This window comes from Euprymna scolopes, chromosome 12, assembly GCF_053919585.1.
Source record: "Euprymna scolopes isolate OS-2025 chromosome 12, ASM5391958v1, whole genome shotgun sequence".
NCBI lineage: Eukaryota > Metazoa > Mollusca > Cephalopoda > Sepiida > Sepiolidae > Euprymna > Euprymna scolopes.
This window is the reverse complement of record NC_136493.1, coordinates 12,507,609-12,530,284: the sequence shown is the minus strand read 5'-3', so window position 1 is coordinate 12,530,284 and position 22,676 is coordinate 12,507,609. Positions and strand designations below refer to the sequence as shown.

The following is a 22,676-nucleotide window of genomic DNA, read 5'->3' as shown; positions in this document are numbered from 1 at the left end:
TATATATAATATATTACTTTATGAAATATTCAATGGTTTCTTTTTTGTTTCTTTTTTAGAAAAATAGAATATTTTTTACCTTCTGAGTTAGAGTCATCTTGTCATTTTTTGGAATTTATATTTATTTCTATATGACACATAAGTACGCGATAATGTTAGCACCTTAAATGCGTTAGTTTAAACGATCACTAAGATACACATGCCCTCTTTATAGTACTATATATAGGTACAATGGTACATCAAGAATTTATTAAAACAAAATGTTTTTTTTTATTGGTTCCAACAAAGGTAATAATAATTAGAGGATGGGTTTGTAATAAATATTTAAAATAAATAAATAAAATCGTGACTCAAAGATTTACCAATAACATTGTGTGGAGAGTTACGCGCCCTTTTCCCAACCACTTTGCGTTTATAATTGTAAGTTAACGAGCACCTTGCCGCTCTGCGCCGCATCGTCATTGATTTCATTGACAAATTACGATAATCGGCTCAACAAAAGCCTCAGATTATCAGCCATCTCTGCCCTGCCAAACTACTCCCCGTGTCCCTCTTGCTGTTCAACTATTCGTTAATTGTAGTGAGAAGGCGGTCGTTGTATTCCGGACTATTTTTAGTTTTGAAACGCCGAGTAAGTAGTGCTCGGAAGGCTTTACGTACGAGTGGGCAACTTATTATTATCATCATCATCATCATCATCCGTCCTCGTCTGTCACATGGTAGCCACGCTTCTATCAATACTGTCCGCTTTCTGTCCAGTCATGGCCGAAGTTCGAGAAAGAACCTTTCTTGCTATCAAACCCGATGGCGTCCAACGTGGACTTATCGGACAAATTTTGAGCCGATTTGAACAAAAAGGATTCAAGCTAGTTGCTAGTAAAATGATCCATGTAAGTAAACAAAACAATTTTTTTATTCTCTCTCTCTCTCTCTCTCTCTCTCTCTCTCTCTCTCTCTCATATATATATATGTGTGTGTGTGTGTGTGTGTGTGTGTGTGTGTGTGTGTGTGATTGTGGATCTATTATCGCGCTATTTTTTTTAATAATATTTTGCGAGTGGAAGTCAATTTTTACGGTATTTTTGTTTATTAAATTGTAAGGTGAAAGTACAGAATAGTTACTAAACATCCCCCCCCCATGTTATGAATGAATTGCTTTCTAAATTTATATATATATATATATATATTTATATATATATAAATATATATATATATATATATATATATATATATATATATATATATATATATATATATGATACTTATGCATCTGTTACCGTGCTGAAATAATTACGTATGTTATAAGGAGATATTTCGTGTATCAATTTTCGGTACTCATGCAGAGAGTGATCCATCCGTGCTAAAATAATAACGTTATTATTTAAAAAGCCATTCTTAACATGGGGAGGGGAGCGTGTTTTGTACCTATTCTGTACTTTAACCTTACAATTGAATAAAAAAAAAAAAACATATAAAACTTTAATTAAACGTGGAAATACGATTTAAAAAATAGCGCGGATGATCACTCTCTGCATTAACACCAAATATATTTATGGCAATTAAGCTACATGTTTGCACGAATTTTATGCAGTGCAAGAGATCCAAAATAATGCACTTTATTTTACCCTGTTTGCATTTCCGGTTTCAGTGAAGTTAATCGCAATCCTTTGGCAGCAATTAAAAGATTAAAATAAAAAATAACCTGAATTGCTATTCGACAGTTCAGTCAGTACTTCCAGATTATTTTCAAACTTCGAAGAGTAAGAGTTTCTAGCCTTTTGATTAGGAATATTTAAGTTTAAATAAAACTTTTTTCAAATTTATCTTTAGTAGCATAGCCCTGGAGTGAATAATGTGGTATTGTGGTGACTGAGATGATTCTAGTTAAGAGTAGGATTAGAAAGTTTGTTCAAGTATTTTTGACCAAATATGGCCACGACACCCATTATCCCCACATTTTTTTATTGGTCTTGTGCCTAATTTGTTCATTATGTAATATTTTTATATTTTGTGCAAATAAATATTATAAAATGTAGTATCTGTTCCGATGTTACATTTAGTTAATTCTGTTTTTAGTCAGTGAAGGGGAAGTCTTTCTCAACTAAGGCAATTTAATTTTTTTTGTTTCGATCCAGATTGCTCCTTTTTGGGGGGGGGGCTGGATGTTCCCCACATTAAAAACGCTTGTCTTATTTTGCCTTCGTGGAGGAGACAAGTAGATAGAACTTCGAAGAGTAACAAAAGCATTTTTTTTTTCAACTATTAACAAAAAAATGACCGAAGAAACCGAAATGCATTATGATGGGTGAATATGTTTTTAAATGAGATTTTTAAATGTAGTTTAATTTTGTCGTTTCAGGTTTTTTTTTTGGTATTATTATACAAACACCGTGACAGCGAATTAGTAAAATCTTTTACGTAGTATTCTGTTACGTTTCGGTGGTGCTGAACACGAATCTGAAAACTGGGTTAGGGTTAGGGTTAGGGTACATTTTTTTCTACTAATTCGCTGTCACGGTATTTGTATAAATTTACCTTTTTTTTTATTGTTTTTTTTTTCTTTTCTTCAATGAGTGTTTTGTGTAATTATTAAAGTTACATCTCCGCGATAAATACAGGCATATGGAAAATGGTCATGCAATTTTGTTAATAAAGCAGATTATTCTAAAGCTCTATCTGAAACGATCTGGAGCACTTGCCACTTTGGGTGCGCAAGGTCTACAGTCTTGATTCGATTCTGTTTCGATTTTGAGAAATTAAATCAAATTTTTTTTCTTTTTGTATGTTTGGTTGAATTTTATTTGAGAACTAGTCCAGTTTAACATCCGCAAGTAAATTGTTTTCATTTTAAGAGAGTTCTGTCTGAACAACGTGAGAGAAGACTTAACAAAACTTCCTTCTTATGTTAAGAATAGCTTTCTAAATTTACTTATAAATGTTAAACTGCAGAAGTGCCATGATTTGTGTCTTTCGATGGATCTTTTAAAATGTCGATGGTGGCTCATAGTTATTCAAATCTGAACAAATTCAATACATTGGGGGAGGGGGATAGTTCTTATTTTAGTCACGTAATTTATCCCGGGTGAAATAAGCAGGTTCTTCTTCGTTATTGTAGTGTCAAAAATTTAATTCCAACTCGAGTTGGGCTGGATGCTCTGAGATAGAGCCGGTATAAAAGATTGTAAAATGAGTGTTATTTCGCAACCCCAACTCGGGAGTCAGTTAACACCTGGATGATGGCAGATGACGCGTTAACTCTGTGGTGAGTTGCTGGGCAAGCTCAGAAAGGAACCAACGAGACCCACATCCCGCAATTATCATGCCCAGACTCAGTATGGTGCATGTACATCAGCAACCAACTGGTAATAAATGAAATGCTCACCGAAGCACTGCTAACACCCTACTGCGTCACGTAACATGAATATGCACAATGTAAGAAGCTATATAGGCAGACAGGGAACACCGAAGAACACGGACGACGTTGGCACCCCTCAAAACTCTATGGAATGAAGTGGTGTGCACCAACTACCTACTAACCACCTAACTGATCCAAGGCAAGTTCAGTATATATCCAAGGGCCAGCTCCTCCCACTACTCCTCCCACTACATATTCGCTAATCACCCCTCATCGATGTGCAAACATAAGACAACGAAAGGGAGTCTCATTTTAACATTTCAAAAATAACTTTATTTGTCATTTTCGTTAGTAGCATGTATATGATAGAAACAGGTTAGTAGCTTAAAGTGTTCTTGTGTGTAAGGATAGATTGAATATTATACCGGCTTGTTGAAGGAGAAAATAGTTCAGTGTACACGTGTTGTAGTCGGTAGTAGCCGGGACAAAGCCGACAGTCCAGAGACATAGATTAGATCGGCCAGTTAACGGAGAAAGAAAGAGAAAAGTATTCAGGGTGGTTAAGTGTTGTAGGAGCATGCGTCTAGTCTATGTATCGACGTGAGCAGTCCTGTACCATGATAAAGAAAGTTTGTGTGTGTGCCACCTGTGGACAAAGGATTAAAGAGTCCTGTAGCATGAGAAAGAAAGTTGTGTGTGAAGATAGCTATGTTGGCTTGTGGTACTTACGTTAGCCTGGGGCCAAAAGGAGGGAAAAAAGACAGAGCTTGTTGCTGGTTTCATGTTTTATACACTCGGTCACATGACTGAGAGCTGGCTTGTGATTGGACAAACCAGGAAGACAGTAGATTTAAATCTCGAGCCGCAACATTTCACCCCTGCCTGTGATTGTAGCAATTTTCGACTGTTACAAATGTAAAATGGCAGTCGAAGACGCCTTAGGGTAGAACCTACCCTCTCGGATTTCCACCCACCTCTTGGCATTGGCGCTTCCCTTATTTTTTCAACAGTAGCAAAATTCGGAAATTGAAATATTGAATTTCAAGTGAAACCAATGATATCTACTGAATTGTCATGTTGCAGTAATGAAAGTATCCAAAAATTATGAAAAACGATAAGGTAAAGTTTTCAAAAAAATGTCAAGTGTGTTTATAAATTAATAGAATCAAATTGGAGAGAAGTAACTCCATCCGTCTTGTTACAATAATGGCGGCTGTCATGCAAATAACTTCTTAGCTAAACAATGTTAGTAATGCCTGTCATAGTATGAGTTATTCCCCTTAGATACTCCCTCTCTAATAAAAAGATAATATATAGGCACTTCCATGAATAAAAGTTATACACATGCAGGGCTCTACATTGCAAGTGAAACAGTTGCATACGCGAATGATTTTTCAAAGTGGCGACAAGAAATAATAAAACGCTTATCTTTTAGCGATTGCATTTCCTTTACTGACAATCTTCCAAGGTTCACTACCGAGTGAAAAATATCTTTTCATCTTTTTTAATAAAATGAACAAAGTAAAATTATTTAAACAATAAAAATTTATTAGAACACTTTTTTTTTAACGAAGGCTGTTTAAAAAACATCTGGAGAAATCAGAATGCTTATACGTTCAAATATCAACATAAAATTTGTTGTATATTTAGAATTACACTTATTTAAAAATATACAAAAAATCATGATGTACATACTCCTCACAGAACGAAGATGTCATATTCTAAAAATCATGTGGTTTTGGCTAGTAAACAAAAATATTTAGTTGTCAAAGGTCAACTAAAGATAAATTTGTCCATAGAGCCATGTCATACCCTTATATTATATAAAAAATGTTGCAACAGAGAAAAACCTGGTTGATGAGTCGAAGCTAATCTAGAACACAACCTGAGTCCTCAAATTTTGATGCAAGAACTTTTGCCTACATAGACAACATTACCGTTTGTAGAGAAAATCAGGCTATGCATGACATTAACTTGAAAAGGTTCGTGAATGCTGTGGCAAAGTATAGGTGGACATTGAACAAAAGTGTCACAACTCGCTTATGTCCGTAGACTTGCTTGGGTATATAATAAACAAGAATTTGGTAAAACATGAGTCCAATAGGTTGGAAGGATTGATAGACTTGCCGGTATTTCAAGATTTTCCTTTTCTTTTTGGCAAGCAATGAGAATGTTCTATCATTGTTTAAGGTGAATCTCAAACTTTTCTGAAAAATTACAATCCTTAACCAAAATTACCAATATTTCCCTCGCTAAGGAACAAGCAAACACTGCCACCTGAAGAAGCAAACTTCAAAATCATTTCCAGTAAGGTTCTTCTCTCCCCCTCCAAATCGAAACTCGTGCTTCATAACATGCTATCACCGTCTGTCTAACCCAAAACTCTTGGTTCATGGCTTTTTTTTTTCAAGAACTTTAACTTCTGATGAGTAAAAGTACTCCTTTGTTGAAAAGGAGGACGACACTATTGTAGAGACGACCAAAGATGACGATACTTACTACATGGAAAACATTTCTGTATTTCAAACGTATCCCAACTTATGTCTCTATTACAAATGTATATTGATTATAATCCAAAGATAACCGAATACCATTGCATCGTGGCAGCGAACGGGATTTAAAAAAGAAAATAAATCTGCAACAAAATGAATGCAGAGACTAAAAACTAGCAATAAGAAAACATACGCATATCGATCAGTCTTCATTTTTTTTCCTAAATGCACATAATAGCAAACGCCATTTTAAAAGAAAAAAAATGTACACCAGAAATCGTAGCAAACAAAGCATAAAGTAAGTACGCCAATTTTAATTTATTGATATCATTATCCGATATTTTATTTATTTATTTTGCTATTAAAAAAAAAAATAATGCAAACCAATCATGTATTGGAACTCAGAAAATCTGGTCATTCAGATTTTTCAAACAGTGCTGTTCGATATATTTCTCTGGGAAAAATATCTCAGTCGAAAAACAGTTAGACCACATACTACTGTTATTTGGCGAGGAAGAACTTAGGAGATACAATGCCTTGATGTTCAAAAACAATCCTGATCGAACAGATCCAGAGATTATTTGGCAGAAATTTGAGGTACGACTAGTGGACCAACTGAATGGGTTAGCAGTATAGTGTACATTTGAAAGAAGAATGAAAACTTTGCCTACGTCTCAATCCAAAGAATCTTAACCGAGCGATCATGAGATGCCAATATGGAGGAGCTAGTGCACGATCTGTCCAAGTCAGACACTAAAAATGGATATTGGTCCATTCCACTTGATGCAGAATCACAATTATTAACAACCTTCCACTCACCATTTGAGAGATTCTGTTTTCAAAGAATGTCCTTTGGTCTGGTGATGGCTCAGGACATATTTATGTAGAGAATGGACATGATAATAGAAAAATGGCCTCGTACAGTTGGACTAGTTGATGATGATGATGTTATTGTTTATGGGAAGACGAAGTAGGAGCATGATCGCAACCTGCACAAGTTAATGAAAATAGCACAAACCGAAAGGTTATGTTTTAACAGTGAAAAATGTGCAATTGATCAAAAGTAGATCAATTTTTTTTGGTGCTATCTATGACAAGGATGGTATGAAACCAGAAGCAAAGTAAACGCAATAAAACAACTACCCAACCCTAGCAACATCATAAAGTTGCAAAAGGTGTTAGAAATTATCGCCTACTTTGCACCCTTCATTCCACTGATTTAACTGCACCCGTGAGAGTTCTACTAAAGAAAGAATTTAATTATCAATGGACTGCCAGCCATCAGGAAGCACTGCAAAAAAATCAAGGACTTGATTTGCAAGGAAATATTTCTCACATACTTTGGTCCATTCAAACACACAAACCTACAAGTGGATGCATCAAAGATTTAGGCATAGTACTCCTGCAAGAAGGAAAACCAAATTCATTTGCCTCAAAAGAGCAAAGATATGCAAACATAGAGCGAGAGCTTCTAGCTGTTGATTTTGGCTGTAAGCAATTCAAAACTTGTATGGATGTGAATTTCAAGTAGAAAGCGATCATAAGCCATTAGAAATGATCAGCTTAAAGAATTTAATCGCAGCTCCACCTCGTCTGCAACGTGCAATTCGTTTTTAAAATAAGTGTAATTCTAAATAAGAACGTTGTCATCTTTATGAACAAGTCAAGGAAAAAACTAATGACACATAACATGAATTCAGAATTTTCTAAGGACCATAAACTGGGGGGGGGTGATAAAAAAAGGGCGGACTTGTACAAGAGTGCCCACCCACTAAAAATGCTGGTTTTTCACCTTTTTTTATTAAGTATTTCCCAGCGATTATCAAACATTACAGACTTTAAGTATCATATTTACAGAAAAAAAAAGTTTGAAAAAAAAAATTATGACTTTTAAGAAAGGGGTTCACTTTCGCATTATAGCGTTCTAATCATGTGACACGTTGGTATAGAAATGGACAGAAAGTCAGGTAGCAATGAAGTAGAATGTTATGAGAAAGTGAACCCCCTTTTTAAAAGTCATAATTTTTTTTTTTTTTTTTTTTTTTTTTGCTAAGATGATACTTAAGTCTGTAATTGATAATCGTCGGAAAATTTAAAAAAAAGCAAAAAAAGCTGAAAAACATGCATTATTTAGAGGGTGGGCACTTTCGTATGGGTCCACAAAAAAAAAAAGCAAATAAAAAACTTAACTAAATGAGAATTTGCTAAAAATTTTAAAGCCAAAAATGACATTCTGTTTAAAGGTTTTCAAATTTCTTTCAAATCTGAAAAAGTTCAACTATTAAGAAGATATTAAAATGGCTGTCTTGTTTACAAAGAAATCGAAATGCATTCTGGTATATTTTATCTCGTAATTAAATTATTTTCCTTGGGATTGTTAAAAGCCTGTTTTTTGTTTATCATATATATTTCAATAAATATTCGATTAATAATAAATAATTATGTGTAAGTCACGTAGAGACGTGAAACACATCTACTGGGTGTTTAGTTTTCTCTCCCACTGCAAGAACTTAGATACCAGGGTTGAAAAGTGGGATTGAGAGGTCAGCGACCTTGAGGAGGGGCACTCTGGCCTGCAAAAAGTGTCTTGGCAGTCCTATCAACATTTCCCAGTAAGAGCGCCTCAGGCGATTTGCTATAAAATAACCCCTTCTCAAAAAGAGAAGGCAAAGCCTGGAAGAACTGCACACAACTAAACTCCCCCCCACACACACACACACACTGCAAAATCAACAGGGACTGGATCATTTCAGGATTGTCTAATCTTGTTGATTTTGCTGAGGATAAAAATCCATTGAGGCACACGAGAAATGATCATAAAATTTTAGTTACAGACAGCTTGCAACATTCGAGTAGGCGAGATATTATTTAAAGGTCATTTATGTGACCTGTTGCACTGGATTTTCACTCCTGACTCGATTAACATATTTGCAGAGAGGGGGGGGGCAGATGTGTCAACACAGATGTTGACAGATGTCGCCACACTTTAACAAAGTGTACCACATTATTCTCAAGGTTAATTAAATTAATGTTTTTTGTGCTTTTGCACTTATGTTACCATGCTATTTTTTTTTTTAGTATTTTCAAGTTAAATCAAAGTTTTATGATATCCTTTTTTTTTATTAAATTGTTAGGTGAAAGTACAGTTTAATTAAGAAACGTTTTCCCCTCCCCATGCTAAGAATGGCTTTTTAAATAATGTTATTATTGCAGCATGGTAACCTAAGTGCATAAGTACCTTTTTTTTCTGTTTGTAAGACAGAGCTTTATTTCAAGTTTTTATATATATATATATATATGCAATTATATTGATTTATTCAGTTCTGAATTTTTGAGATGAGGGTTGATTTGTGCAATGTTTCGGTCTATGTAGCCTTCAACCTTTGTCAGGCATGTTGTTTGTTGTCTTGGAAAAGAAAGGAGAAAAATTTCTGGCTCCATAGATGATTTTGTATTCTTGGAGTTGTTTTTTTGTTGTTTTTTTTTTTTTTCGCCATAGTTTTGTATGCATGAAAAACATTTGGTTGGTAGAGGGAGACAACTCTAATAAAGTTTGACAGGAGATTATCTCCCTTTTATCATTAAAATTTTAAGGAAGTTTTGTACAATATTTGTTTTTCTTTATAACTAGAAGTTCCCATATGCTGCTGATCTCTATGCTCGATCTGCTTAGTAATTTTTCTTTTTTTAGCATATGTAAAGCTTCTTTAACTCTCCCTCTTGTATCCTCCTTGAAATTTTAAAAGTGAAAGGGCGATAATCCCCTGTCAAACTTTATTAAAGATAGTTGCCTCCCTTTGCCAACCAAATTAATTTATTCAGTTGTTTAGAAATTTTACAATATTAGTAACTGAAAGAACTCAATTCTTTTCATCAAAGAGTTTTACATTACACTAAGCAGAAACCATCATTTTTTCTGCCAGAGTGCTCCACTCATGGAGAAGTGTATTCTTGTAATAATCTATATAAATAAACCAGTAAATGTATATATGTGTGTCTAAACTCTTAAACTACTGGTCACATAACACTGAAATTAACATGAAATTGTAATCATACACCGAGGATGGTTTATAACGAGTAAAATCTTTATGAATGAATAATGCATACGGAAATATGTCGCGAGTTGAAATGCAAAATGTTCATTTCAACTTGCCGACATATTTCTATTACTTTTGTGCATGCGCAAATTCAATCATAGCTTGGAGTGCTTTAATTTTAAATCTTTCTTAGCTATCTGTCGATAGCTCAAACAGTAGGAAATGTGGCTGAAATGTTAAATGTTTTGGTTTGGATTCTTGGGTGCCATCAGCTAGAATCGAAACCAAAACTTTTAACTCTCCAGCCTTAGTCGTTACCATTTAAGCTATCATCAGACGATAAGAAATAGTTTGTTTTTTTTTTTTTTTTTTTACACAGTGATCACCACTTATCAAGGCCCGGAAGCCACTCAGTGATAAGGGTTATTGCAAGTACATTACGTTAGTGTGGAGATTTGATGAAATGTTTACTTAAGGGGGCGGTTCATTAGGAATTTGTTAACATTGGACTTGAAGACATCCAAGTTGTAGTCCGGTGGGAAGCAGGCAGACGGAACAGAGTTCCATAGGCGTGCAGTTCTAAGAAAGAAGCTTTGTTCATGGAATCCGCATTTTGATTTAGGCACGGATATAGAGTGGGGGAAATTTTTCACAGTTTATTCAGCTAGACAGGTGTTTTTCGTGAAAGATTGGCGAGGGGGGACCAGAGATTGGAGTTCAGACGAGCACCTGCCATGGAAATAATGATAAAACAAGGATAGGCTCGCAACGTCTCTTCTGTTAGAGAGAGAGTGCAGGGTAGTTAAAATTTAACCGACTTTTACATGCAAATGTATATTTGCACATGCGTACAAGATCATTTTAAGTTGATTTACGCTAAGTCCCATTTTTTTTTTTTTTTCAATTTTGACTTGGTAACAGCTATTTTTACCAGCTAAAGACTAAATCCCCTATATATCAAGTTTCAAGCCTGTAGACCAAAAATTGACAGGAGTTTGGTAGAGACTGTTCCGCACACAAACAGGCAAGGGCACTTTCATTTATATACGTGTGTGTGTGTGAGTATTTTTCCATTTATCACACAATAATATTTTGAAATGCCATATACATAGAATAGATGAAAAGTCCAAATGCAGCTACTTGAATGCCTACTTTGCATAATTATTTTTTTAAACAATTCATAATAAATCAATGTTTGATGTTATTCATTTGTAATTTTATTGTCCTGTTTTTACTATATATATGCAATCGTTTTGTTGATATTAACAGTGAGCAATTAATGATTTGATAAAAAAAAAGAGATAAATTATTACAACCTTTCTTAAATTTAACTAACATCGCTTGTTAAAAGGACAGATAAAGACGTGGCATAAGCAAGAACAATCCATAACGAAAAGGGAGGCAAAGGGTGATCCACTGATTTCTCTTCACTCTTCCCCTCTTTGCTCACTCCCCCATCTCTTCCCCATTAGCAACACTTGTTTTGATCCCATAGACAAAACATGTCATATTTGTGTTTAAATGTATCTTTCCTGCTTTTGGTGGCGATTGACTTATTTTCAACAAGTTGTCATCCATTACTAAATTGTTATTAGGTTGAGAGGAAAGTTCTTGCGAAATTTTTAATTTTGATTTCAAATTATGTATTTTCAAATAAATTTTCATTAGAATACTTATACTTTATATATCATTTTAAAGCGCGTTTCTCGCTGTATCTAATCGTTTAAATTACAATCGTTTTAAAACAATTATGTCTTCTTTTTTGAACGTTGAATGCAAGATTATATAGAAAGCAAATTCGCACAGTTTTCTTATTTCAATTCAAGTTGGGCTGAAAAGATAGGCTGAAAAGATAGGCTGAAAAGCTGCTCTCGATATCAATGACGTGTTTGGCCCAGGAACCACTACTGAATGCACAGCATAATGGTGATTTAAGAAATTTTGTGACTGCTACAACAATCTTGAAGATGCTGAGTGTAGATGAGTGGTCGGTCATTGGATGTTGACAACGATCAATTAAAAGCATTAGTCAAAGCCAATCCACGCAGAACTGTCCAAGAACTTGCTTCTGAATTAAACGTAACGTATACAACAATTTTCAACCACTTGAAAGAGATTGGAAAGAAAAAAAAGCTTGATAAATGGGTGTGTCACGAATTGAACGACAACCAAAAGAAATGCTATTATGAAGTGTCATACGCAACAAGAATGACCTGCTTGCTTGAAATTTATAAATTTAAATATATTTTGGAGTCAAACTCCATCCTATTGCCATGTTGTAAAGTTGGAGAAAAAAAATTTGTTTATTTTTCTAATATTGTGCCCTTGATACATATTTTATTCAAATTAAATCAACGTTTCTATGATGGAACTCACACCCTTGACGTTAATCTTGTGTAGCCAGCGCTACATTCCAACATTTCAAAATACAACCACTGAGAGACAACATGCGGATCTTTACAAACAGACTTTTTTTCCCCCAATTTACAAAATGGCAAGAAAGAAGAAAAAAGAAAGAAAAAAAAACATACTGAGGATGCAGTTTGACTCTGAAATATATTTAAATTATAAATTTCAAACAAGTAAAATATTTGTTTATTTTCCTAATATTGCGTTGTGATTTGGCTTTCAAGCGCACTTTGATGCATATTTTATTTTATTATATATATATATATATATATATATATATATATATATATATGCCGTCTAGAGCCCACCAATCTCACTCCCCTATATAAGGCCACTAACTGAAAGTATTTGGGGGTAATTAACATCTTCGATACCCGTTTGGCTTCGACAATTTGGCAACATAAAATATACATCTGCCTTACTTTTAATGCTAGGTTTATTTATGGTGTCTTTTAAATTTAATAAAAACCCTTCAAAATTTGCTGACGAGGAGACCTTGCTTATTAAAAAACTATATGTAATAATTATTGTCCGTAACTTGATGTCTACCACAATAAAAAGCATTGTTTTCCGAAATGATCGTACAGATAATTGATTTTGTTGTTGTTCCTTCTTATGAAACGGATTTTTAATTTAATTATAATTTGATTTTTAAATTTTAAATTATCAATCACATTACTTTATATATATATATATATATATATATATATATATATATATATATATATATATATATATTGGTCAGATAGTGTACAACTAAGTTAAGCTGACTTTTAGTTATAGGTAGCTGACCCAAATGAAGGAGTTGGCATTTTAATCAGCAAAAGAGATGGGAGGATGATCGTTCTCTTAGCCTCTCTTTTGGTATTTTGGGAGGGGTTTGTCTTTTTCTTTTCGTCTACAGAGCTCATTTGGAGCCTTGACGATAGATGAAGAATGTAGAAACGTTGATTGATCCACATACATAAATAAAATTATATAAACATTGTGAGAGAGAGAGAGAGAGAGTGTGTGTGTGTTTTTATTTTAAACTTTTTTTTTCCACAGTCAGACTTCTCCGCTGATTGCTTGATTTGTTTTAGTTAATAGACTTTCTTGTATGTAATATAGTAGCTCTGGTAGCACATGTAAGTACCTATTTACAATGCCTCCCCACAGGACAGAGTTAGACACCAGGGTCGTTTTTTTAACGTGAAGAAAAGGTACAAAAATAAATAATTGTCTTAGTCGTGAAGGATTTCTCCTCTACCGAAAGAGAACAAGAAATAGAAGTGCAGCATCTGAAGAACAAATACTACACTTTGATCTTGGCACATGTAAGTAGCTCGGTTTTGAATCCTGAATTCAGATATGTTCACTTGATGATCACAAAGAAGGGCGTAATTTAAGTTTTTTTTTTAGTTTTTTTATTACATTTTCACCCCAAACAAGGCACATTGCCACTTTGGTGTAGGGGGCTACTATCAGGGGCAGCAACTACTGGGGCACTATGTTGGGATTTGGGCAGCAAGATATCGGTTCACGTTACACTTGAACTTCTGCATGTCAGTACAGTTAGGGAAACAGGGACCTGGAATGGAATTCCAGAGTCTAGCGGTTCTGGGGAAGAAACTACTGGAGTAGAAATATCTTTTACATCTAGGGATCTCTACTGTGTGGGGGTGGGATTTAGCTGCCTGTCGGGTTTGTCGAGGGCGTCTCCGTCATGGGGGCACAAGTGTCTGCAGTTCGCCAGAGCATTCACCATTAAAATACTTGTAGAACAGGCAGAGGGATGCAACGATCTGTCGATGGGACAGAGGCTGAAGCTTAGATGCCAGTTCAGGGCCTATCAGATTGGCGACTCTCTTTTGAACCTTGTCTAGAAGCGAGAGACTAGCAGCAGATGCACCAGCCCAAATGTGACAACAATACTCCATACATGGGAGAATGGTGACCTTATAGAGGTACAGGATACTTTCAGGTGTCAGTAGTTTTCTAGCACGGTAGAGAGAGCCTACCTTTTTCGCAGCGGCCCTGGCAATGTTTTCAATATAATTGTTCCAACTCATGTTTCCTGTGAACGTTAGGCCAAGTCTTGGATTTCCAGTCTGCAGCTTTCATGCTTTGTGTGAGTTGCAGAGTTGTTAGGTTGGTTGTCTTTGTTTTACGGCATATCAACCCTTTTCACGTTATTTAATGCCGAATCCAATGATTTTGAAGAACAATTTTTTAATAGAGTATATTTGTTTTTAATAAGTTGGTTTCTATTTAACCCATAGTTGGGACCCTAACAGGTACTACCACTCCAGGTCAGTGGACCTGGGAGCAATGGCAATTAAAGGGTGGCTCCACACTCCCCAAAGCCCGCAAGTTGGGGCCTCACCATCGGATATAGGTCATATCAAGGACCGCAGAAATGGTGTGCACCATCCCTAGGTGAGGTACCATCATCATGCCAGGTTTCATCATGATTGATTCAGTGGTGTGAACTGTAGAAGTGTGTATGTGTGTGTGTATATATATATATATATATATATATATATATATATATATATATATAGGTTATGACCGTGACCTTTTACCTTAACCTTAGAAAAATGGTGTTCACCATCCCTAAGTAGGGAACCATAATCATGTCTGTCGGTTCCAATTTTTCTCAGAAACTACTGTGTGGACCCTTATGATAAGGTGCAGCAAACTAAGTATTATGGTATCAGTTTGATGCACAATTAAGGATCAATAGGAATTAGTAGTTAATGTAAAAATGAGCACAAATTTAACCATCAATTTGGTATAAAGTACATTCTAAGTCAACAAACTAAAATACACACACACACACACACACACACACACACACACATATATGTATATATATATATATATAATCTCCATTTCTCTTTCTATCCGCCCCCCCCACCCCTTCAAGTAAATACTATCTGCTTTGGAGCCATTGGTTCTTGCTTCAGTATACAATCAATCGGCTGCATTGCTACAACCTTTATCAGCTGTGTTCGAGCATTAAAACATTTTGTACTCAATCAGACGAACAAGATCATTATTGACTACCTTTTAATTAAATCACCTGAAAAGGTTAGCTCAATGGTTGTCGACATGACAACGCTAGTACTTACGCACTCGTCTTACAAGGTTAAATACTGCGATTTGCATCAAACTATGACGCTTCATCCTGACAACAATTTTTGCCTTAAAATAATTTTTCTTGTTTGAGCATAACTTTAATGAATAAACATTGAATGTAAATAACAAAGTATTTGTTTATGTATCTATATTAGATAAATTCTTGCTTTTTATTTCATGTATCTATATAAATAAAATATATCTATATTAATAAAATATATCTATATAAATAAAATAGTATACCTATATAAATAAAATATATCTATATGAATAAAATATATCTATATAAATAAAATATATCTATATGAATAAAATATATCTATATAAATAAAATAGTATATCTATATAAATAAAATATATCTATATGAATAAAATAGTATATCTATATAAATAAAATATATCTATATGAATAAAATATATCTATATAAATAAAATAGTAAATGTATGTATGTGTGTCTGTCTGTATAAATACTTAACTGCTAAATATTTAACCGATAAACTCTTAAACTACTGGTCACATAATACCGAAATTAACAGGAAACAGTAATTATACACCAAGGATGGTTTATAACGAGTAAAATCTTTGTTTGGATGGATGAATAACCTGTACAGAAATAGCAAGTTGAAATACAAAATGTTCCTTTCAAATTGCCAACATTTCTATTAGTTTGTGTATGCATAAACTAATCATAGTTAAAAGTAGTTTACTTTTCTAACTTTCTCATCTATCTGTAAATAGCTCAAACAGTAGGGAATCTGGCTGAAGCACTGAATGTTTTTGTTTCGATTCTAGCTGATGGCATTCAAGTCTTTTTTTTTTTATTAACTTTTGAAATCATTACTACTATTTATTGGGTACAAGATAATAATCAATAGAAAATTAATAAATCTGCAGAAGTTAAAATATTTTTTAACATATTTTATGACTGGAAAAGGTTGTGCCCCCCCCTCCTGCTAGTTTGAAATAAATTTGTTTGGAATTCAATACTTTTTACTAATGACGATTCCAATACAATTGTCAATTCAATTCTAAATTCTTGATTCCAATTCTGATTTTAATTCTAACATTGCCAATTGCAAAAAATAAATTTTCATTAAGGAACAGTCCACATTTACTTTATTTTAATTTGACAAAAAACTTCTTAATTGTATTGTATCACATATTTTGATAAACTCGTGAGATTTTCACCTATATTTTTGTGCCATTATGTCCTATTTACCCGCTCATACTATTTTTACCTGTGCCTTTTTATGGGTTTTTCTTTTTGTTTTTTTGTTTTTTTTTCTGAGCCATATTTACCTAAATGCATTATAATGATCTTTAAGATTTTTGCTTTTGATATGTCCCACAAAAGAAATAAATATATCATTTGAAGTAGCTGAGCAAGTCTTACTACAGTCTCTGGTGAGTTGCCTTATTCACAAGTGGTCATGGTCAAAGCTGATGTTCCTAGTGTGATGCTTGTGTACTTTTCAACATCTGTCTCAGTGGTTCAATCATTTAGTATTTATGGCTTGTCTAGCCAATCATTTATTATTTATGGCTTGTCTAGCCAATCATTTAGTATTTATGGCTTGTCTAGCCAATCATTTATTATTTATGGCTTGTCTAGCCAATCATTTATTATTTATGGCTTGTCTAGCCAATTATTTAGTATTTATGGCTTGTCTAGCCAATTATTTAGTATTTATGGCTTGTCTAGCCAATCATTTATTATTTATGGCTTGTCTAGCCAATTATTTAGTATTTATGGCTTGTCTAGCCAATCATTTAGTATTTATGGCTTGTCTCGCCAATTATTTAGTATTTATGGCTTGTCTAGCCAATTATTTAGTATTTATGGCTTGTCTAGCCAATCATTTATTATTTATGGCTTGTCTAGCCAATCATTTATTATTTATGGCTTGTCTAGCCAATCATTTATTATTTATGGCTTGTCTAGCCAATCATTTATTATTTATGGCTTGTCTAGCCAATTATTTATTATTTATGGCTTGTCTAGCCAATCATTTATTATTTATGGCTTGTCTAGCCAATCATTTAGTATTTATGGCTTGTCTAGCCAATCATTTATTATTTATGGCTTGTCTAGCCAATCATTTATTATTTATGGCTTGTCTAGCCAATTATTTAGTATTTATGGCTTGTCTAGCCAATTATTTAGTATTTATGGCTTGTCTAGCCAATCATTTATTATTTATGGCTTGTCTAGCCAATTATTTAGTATTTATGGCTTGTCTAGCCAATCATTTAGTATTTATGGCTTGTCTCGCCAATTATTTAGTATTTATGGCTTGTCTAGCCAATTATTTAGTATTTATGGCTTGTCTAGCCAATCATTTATTATTTATGGCTTGTCTAGCCAATCATTTATTATTTATGGCTTGTCTAGCCAATCATTTATTATTTATGGCTTGTCTAGCCAATCATTTAGTATTTATGGCTTGTCTCGCCAATTATTTAGTATTTATGGCTTGTCTCGCCAATTATTTAGTATTTATGGCTTGTCTAGCCAATCATTTATTATTTATGGCTTGTCTAGCCAATCATTTAGTATTTATGGCTTGTCTAGCCAATCATTTATTATTTATGGCTTGTCTAGCCAATTATTTATTATTTATGGCTTGTCTAGCCAATCATTTATTATTTATGGCTTGTCTAGCCAATCATTTATTATTTATGGCTTGTCTAGCCAATCATTTATTATTTATGGCTTGTCTAGCCAATCATTTATTATTTATGGCTTGTCTAGCCAATTATTTAGTATTTATGGCTTGTCTAGCCAATCATTTATTATTTATGGCTTGTCTAGCCAATTATTTATTATTTATGGCTTGTCTAGCCAATCATTTAGTATTTATGGCTTGTCTAGCCAATCATTTAGTATTTATGGCTTGTCTAGCCAATTATTTAGTATTTATGGCTTGTCTAGCCAATCATTTATTATTTATGGCTTGTCTAGCCAATTATTTAGTATTTATGGCTTGTCTAGCCAATTATTTAGTATTTATGGCTTGTCTAGCCAATCATTTATTATTTATGGCTTGTCTAGCCAATCATTTAGTATTTATGGCTTGTCTAGCCAATCATTTAGTATTTATGGCTTGTCTAGCCAATCATTTATTATTTATGGCTTGTCTAGCCAATCATTTAGTATTTATGGCTTGTCTAGCCAATTATTTAGTATTTATGGCTTGTCTAGCCAATCATTTATTATTTATGGCTTGTCTAGCCAATTATTTAGTATTTATGGCTTGTCTAGCCAATTATTTATTATTTATGGCTTGTCTAGCCAATCATTTATTATTTATGGCTTGTCTAGCCAATCATTTAGTATTTATGGCTTGTCTAGCCAATTATTTATTATTTATGGCTTGTCTAGCCAATCATTTATTATTTATGGCTTGTCTAGCCAATCATTTAGTATTTATGGCTTGTCTAGCCAATTATTTATTATTTATGGCTTGTCTAGCCAATTATTTAGTATTTATGGCTTGTCTAGCCAATCATTTAGTATTTATGGCTTGTCTAGCATATCATTTAGTATTTATGGCTTGTCTAGCCAATTATTTAGTATTTATGGCTTGTCTAGCCAATTATTTAGTATTTATGGCTTGTCTAGCCAATCATTTATTATTTATGGCTTGTCTAGCCAATTATTTAGTATTTATGGCTTGTCTAGCCAATCATTTAGTATTTATGGCTTGTCTAGCCAATTATTTAGTATTTATGGCTTGTCTAGCCAATCATTTAGTATTTATGGCTTGTCTAGCCAATCATTTATTATTTATGGCTTGTCTAGCCAATCATTTATTATTTATGGCTTGTCTAGCCAATCATTTATTATTTATGGCTTGTCTAGCCAATTATTTAGTATTTATGGCTTGTCTAACCAATCATTTATTATTTATGGCTTGTCTAGCCAATTATTTAGTATTTATGGCTTGTCTAGCCAATTATTTAGTATTTATGGCTTGTCTAGCCAATCATTTATTATTTATGGCTTGTCTAGCCAATCATTTAGTATTTATGGCTTGTCTAGCCAATCATTTATTATTTATGGCTTGTCTAGCCAATTATTTAGTATTTATGGCTTGTCTAACCAATCATTTATTATTTATGGCTTGTCTAGCCAATTATTTAGTATTTATGGCTTGTCTAGCCAATCATTTAGTATTTATGGCTTGTCTAGCCAATCATTTATTATTTATGGCTTGTCTAGCCAATCATTTATTATTTATGGCTTGTCTAGCCAATTATTTAGTATTTATGGCTTGTCTAGCCAATCATTTATTATTTATGGCTTGTCTAGCCAATTATTTAGTATTTATGGCTTGTCTAGCCAATCATTTATTATTTATGGCTTGTCTAGCCAATTATTTAGTATTTATGGCTTGTCTAGCCAATTATTTATTATTTATGGCTTGTCTAGCCAATCATTTATTATTTATGGCTTGTCTAGCCAATCATTTAGTATTTATGGCTTGTCTAGCCAATTATTTATTATTTATGGCTTGTCTAACCAATCATTTAGTATTTATGGCTTGTCTAGCCAATCATTTAGTATTTATGGCTTGTCTAACCAATCATTTAGTATTTATGGCTTGTCTAGCCAATCATTTATTATTTATGGCTTGTCTAGCCAATCATTTATTATTTATGGCTTGTCTAGCCAATCATTTAGTATTTATGGCTTGTCTAGCCAATCATTTAGTATTTATGGCTTGTCTAGCCAATCATTTATTATTTATGGCTTGTCTAGCCAATCATTTAGTATTTATGGCTTGTCTAGCCAATCATTTAGTATTTATGGCTTGTCTAGCCAATCATTTAGTATTTATGGCTTGTCTAGCCAATCATTTAGTATTTATGCCTTGTCTAGCCAATCATTTAGTATTTATGGCTTGTCTAGCCAATCATTTAGTATTTATGGCTTGTCTAGCCAATTATTTAGTATTTATGGCTTGTCTAGCCAATCATTTAGTATTTATGGCTTGTCTAGCCAATCATTTAGTATTTATGGCTTGTCTAGCCAATCATTTAGTATTTATGGCTTGTCTAGCCAATCATTTAGTATTTATGGCTTGTCTAGCCAATCATTTAGTATTTATGGCTTGTCTAGCCAATCATTTATTATTTATGGCTTGTCTAGCCAATCATTTATTATTTATGGCTTGTCTAGCCAATTATTTAGTATTTATGGCTTGTCTAGCCAATCATTTAGTATTTATGGCTTGTCTAGCCAATCATTTATTATTTATGGCTTGTCTAGCCAATTATTTAGTATTTATGGCTTGTCTAGCCAATCATTTATTATTTATGGCTTGTCTAGCCAATCATTTATTATTTATGGCTTGTCTAGCCAATCATTTATTATTTATGGCTTGTCTAGCCAATTATTTATTTTTTATGGCTTGTCTAACCAATCATTTAGTATTTATGGCTTGTCTAGCCAATCATTTAGTATTTATGGCTTGTCTAACCAATCATTTAGTATTTATGGCTTGTCTAACCAATCATTTAGTATTTATGGCTTGTCTAGCCAATCATTTATTATTTATGGCTTGTCTAGCCAATCATTTATTATTTATGGCTTGTCTAGCCAATCATTTAGTATTTATGGCTTGTCTAGCCAATCATTTAGTATTTATGGCTTGTCTAGCCAATCATTTAGTATTTATGGCTTGTCTAGCCAATCATTTATTATTTATGGCTTGTCTAGCCAATCATTTAGTATTTATGGCTTGTCTAGCCAATCATTTAGTATTTATGGCTTGTCTAGCCAATCATTTAGTATTTATGGCTTGTCTAGCCAATCATTTAGTATTTATGGCTTGTCTAGCCAATCATTTAGTATTTATGGCTTGTCTAGCCAATCATTTAGTATTTATGGCTTGTCTAGCCAATCATTTATTATTTATGGCTTGTCTAGCCAATCATTTAGTATTTATGGCTTGTCTAGCCAATCATTTATTATTTATGGCTTGTCTAGCCAATCATTTATTATTTATGGCTTGTCTAGCCAATCATTTATTATTTATGGCTTGTCTAGCCAATTATTTAGTATTTATGGCTTGTCTAGCCAATCATTTATTATTTATGGCTTGTCTAGCCAATTATTTAGTATTTATGGCTTGTCTAGCCAATCATTTATTATTTATGGCTTGTCTAGCCAATCATTTATTATTTATGGCTTGTCTAGCCAATCATTTAGTATTTATGGCTTGTCTAGCCAATCATTTATTATTTATGGCTTGTCTAGCCAATCATTTATTATTTATGGCTTGTCTAGCCAATCATTTATTATTTATGGCTTGTCTAGCCAATCATTTAGTATTTATGGCTTGTCTAGCCAATTATTTATTATTTATGGCTTGTCTAACCAATCATTTAGTATTTATGGCTTGTCTAGCCAATCATTTAGTATTTATGGCTTGTCTAACCAATCATTTAGTATTTATGGCTTGTCTAGCCAATCATTTATTATTTATGGCTTGTCTAGCCAATCATTTATTATTTATGGCTTGTCTAGCCAATCATTTAGTATTTATGGCTTGTCTAGCCAATCATTTAGTATTTATGGCTTGTCTAGCCAATCATTTAGTATTTATGGCTTGTCTAGCCAATCATTTATTATTTATGGCTTGTCTAGCCAATCATTTAGTATTTATGGCTTGTCTAGCCAATCATTTAGTATTTATGGCTTGTCTAGCCAATCATTTAGTATTTATGGCTTGTCTAGCCAATCATTTAGTATTTATGGCTTGTCTAGCCAATCATTTAGTATTTATGGCTTGTCTAGCCAATCATTTAGTATTTATGGCTTGTCTAGCCAATTATTTAGTATTTATGGCTTGTCTAGCCAATCATTTAGTATTTATGGCTTGTCTAGCCAATCATTTAGTATTTATGGCTTGTCTAGCCAATCATTTATTATTTATGGCTTGTCTAGCCAATCATTTAGTATTTATGGCTTGTCTAGCCAATCATTTAGTATTTATGGCTTGTCTAGCCAATCATTGTCTTGTAAGGAAGTTGAACCAGGATGTACTTATATTCATTGCATCACCTCTCCAGGAGTTAAATTTTTCCATGAAATTTAGCTTTAATATTTTCTCATTTTTAGGCTTTGGGCAAAATGTATTCAGTTTTTTTCCAAGTCTTTTCTTACTCAATCTTGCAGGGGTGACATTTGACATGCTGGTACCTCTGGTCTTGAGTTTGTGGATACCTCCATCGGAAAATGTTGAATTTCAAACACG

General features: G+C 33.4%; 1 protein-coding gene across 1 annotated transcript in view; it reads left to right on the top strand.

The window, feature by feature from the left end:
* The first annotated feature begins 363 nt into the window (after positions 1–363).
* Positions 364–22,676, top strand: part of LOC145291191 (uncharacterized) — a 45,512-nt gene continuing 23,199 nt past the window's right edge. Inside the window, exon 1 of the mRNA XM_080136770.1 lies at positions 364–890. Coding sequence (XP_079992896.1) covers positions 717–890 — 174 coding nt within the window. The 5' untranslated portion in view covers positions 364–716. The remainder of the gene's footprint in view (positions 891–22,676) is intronic.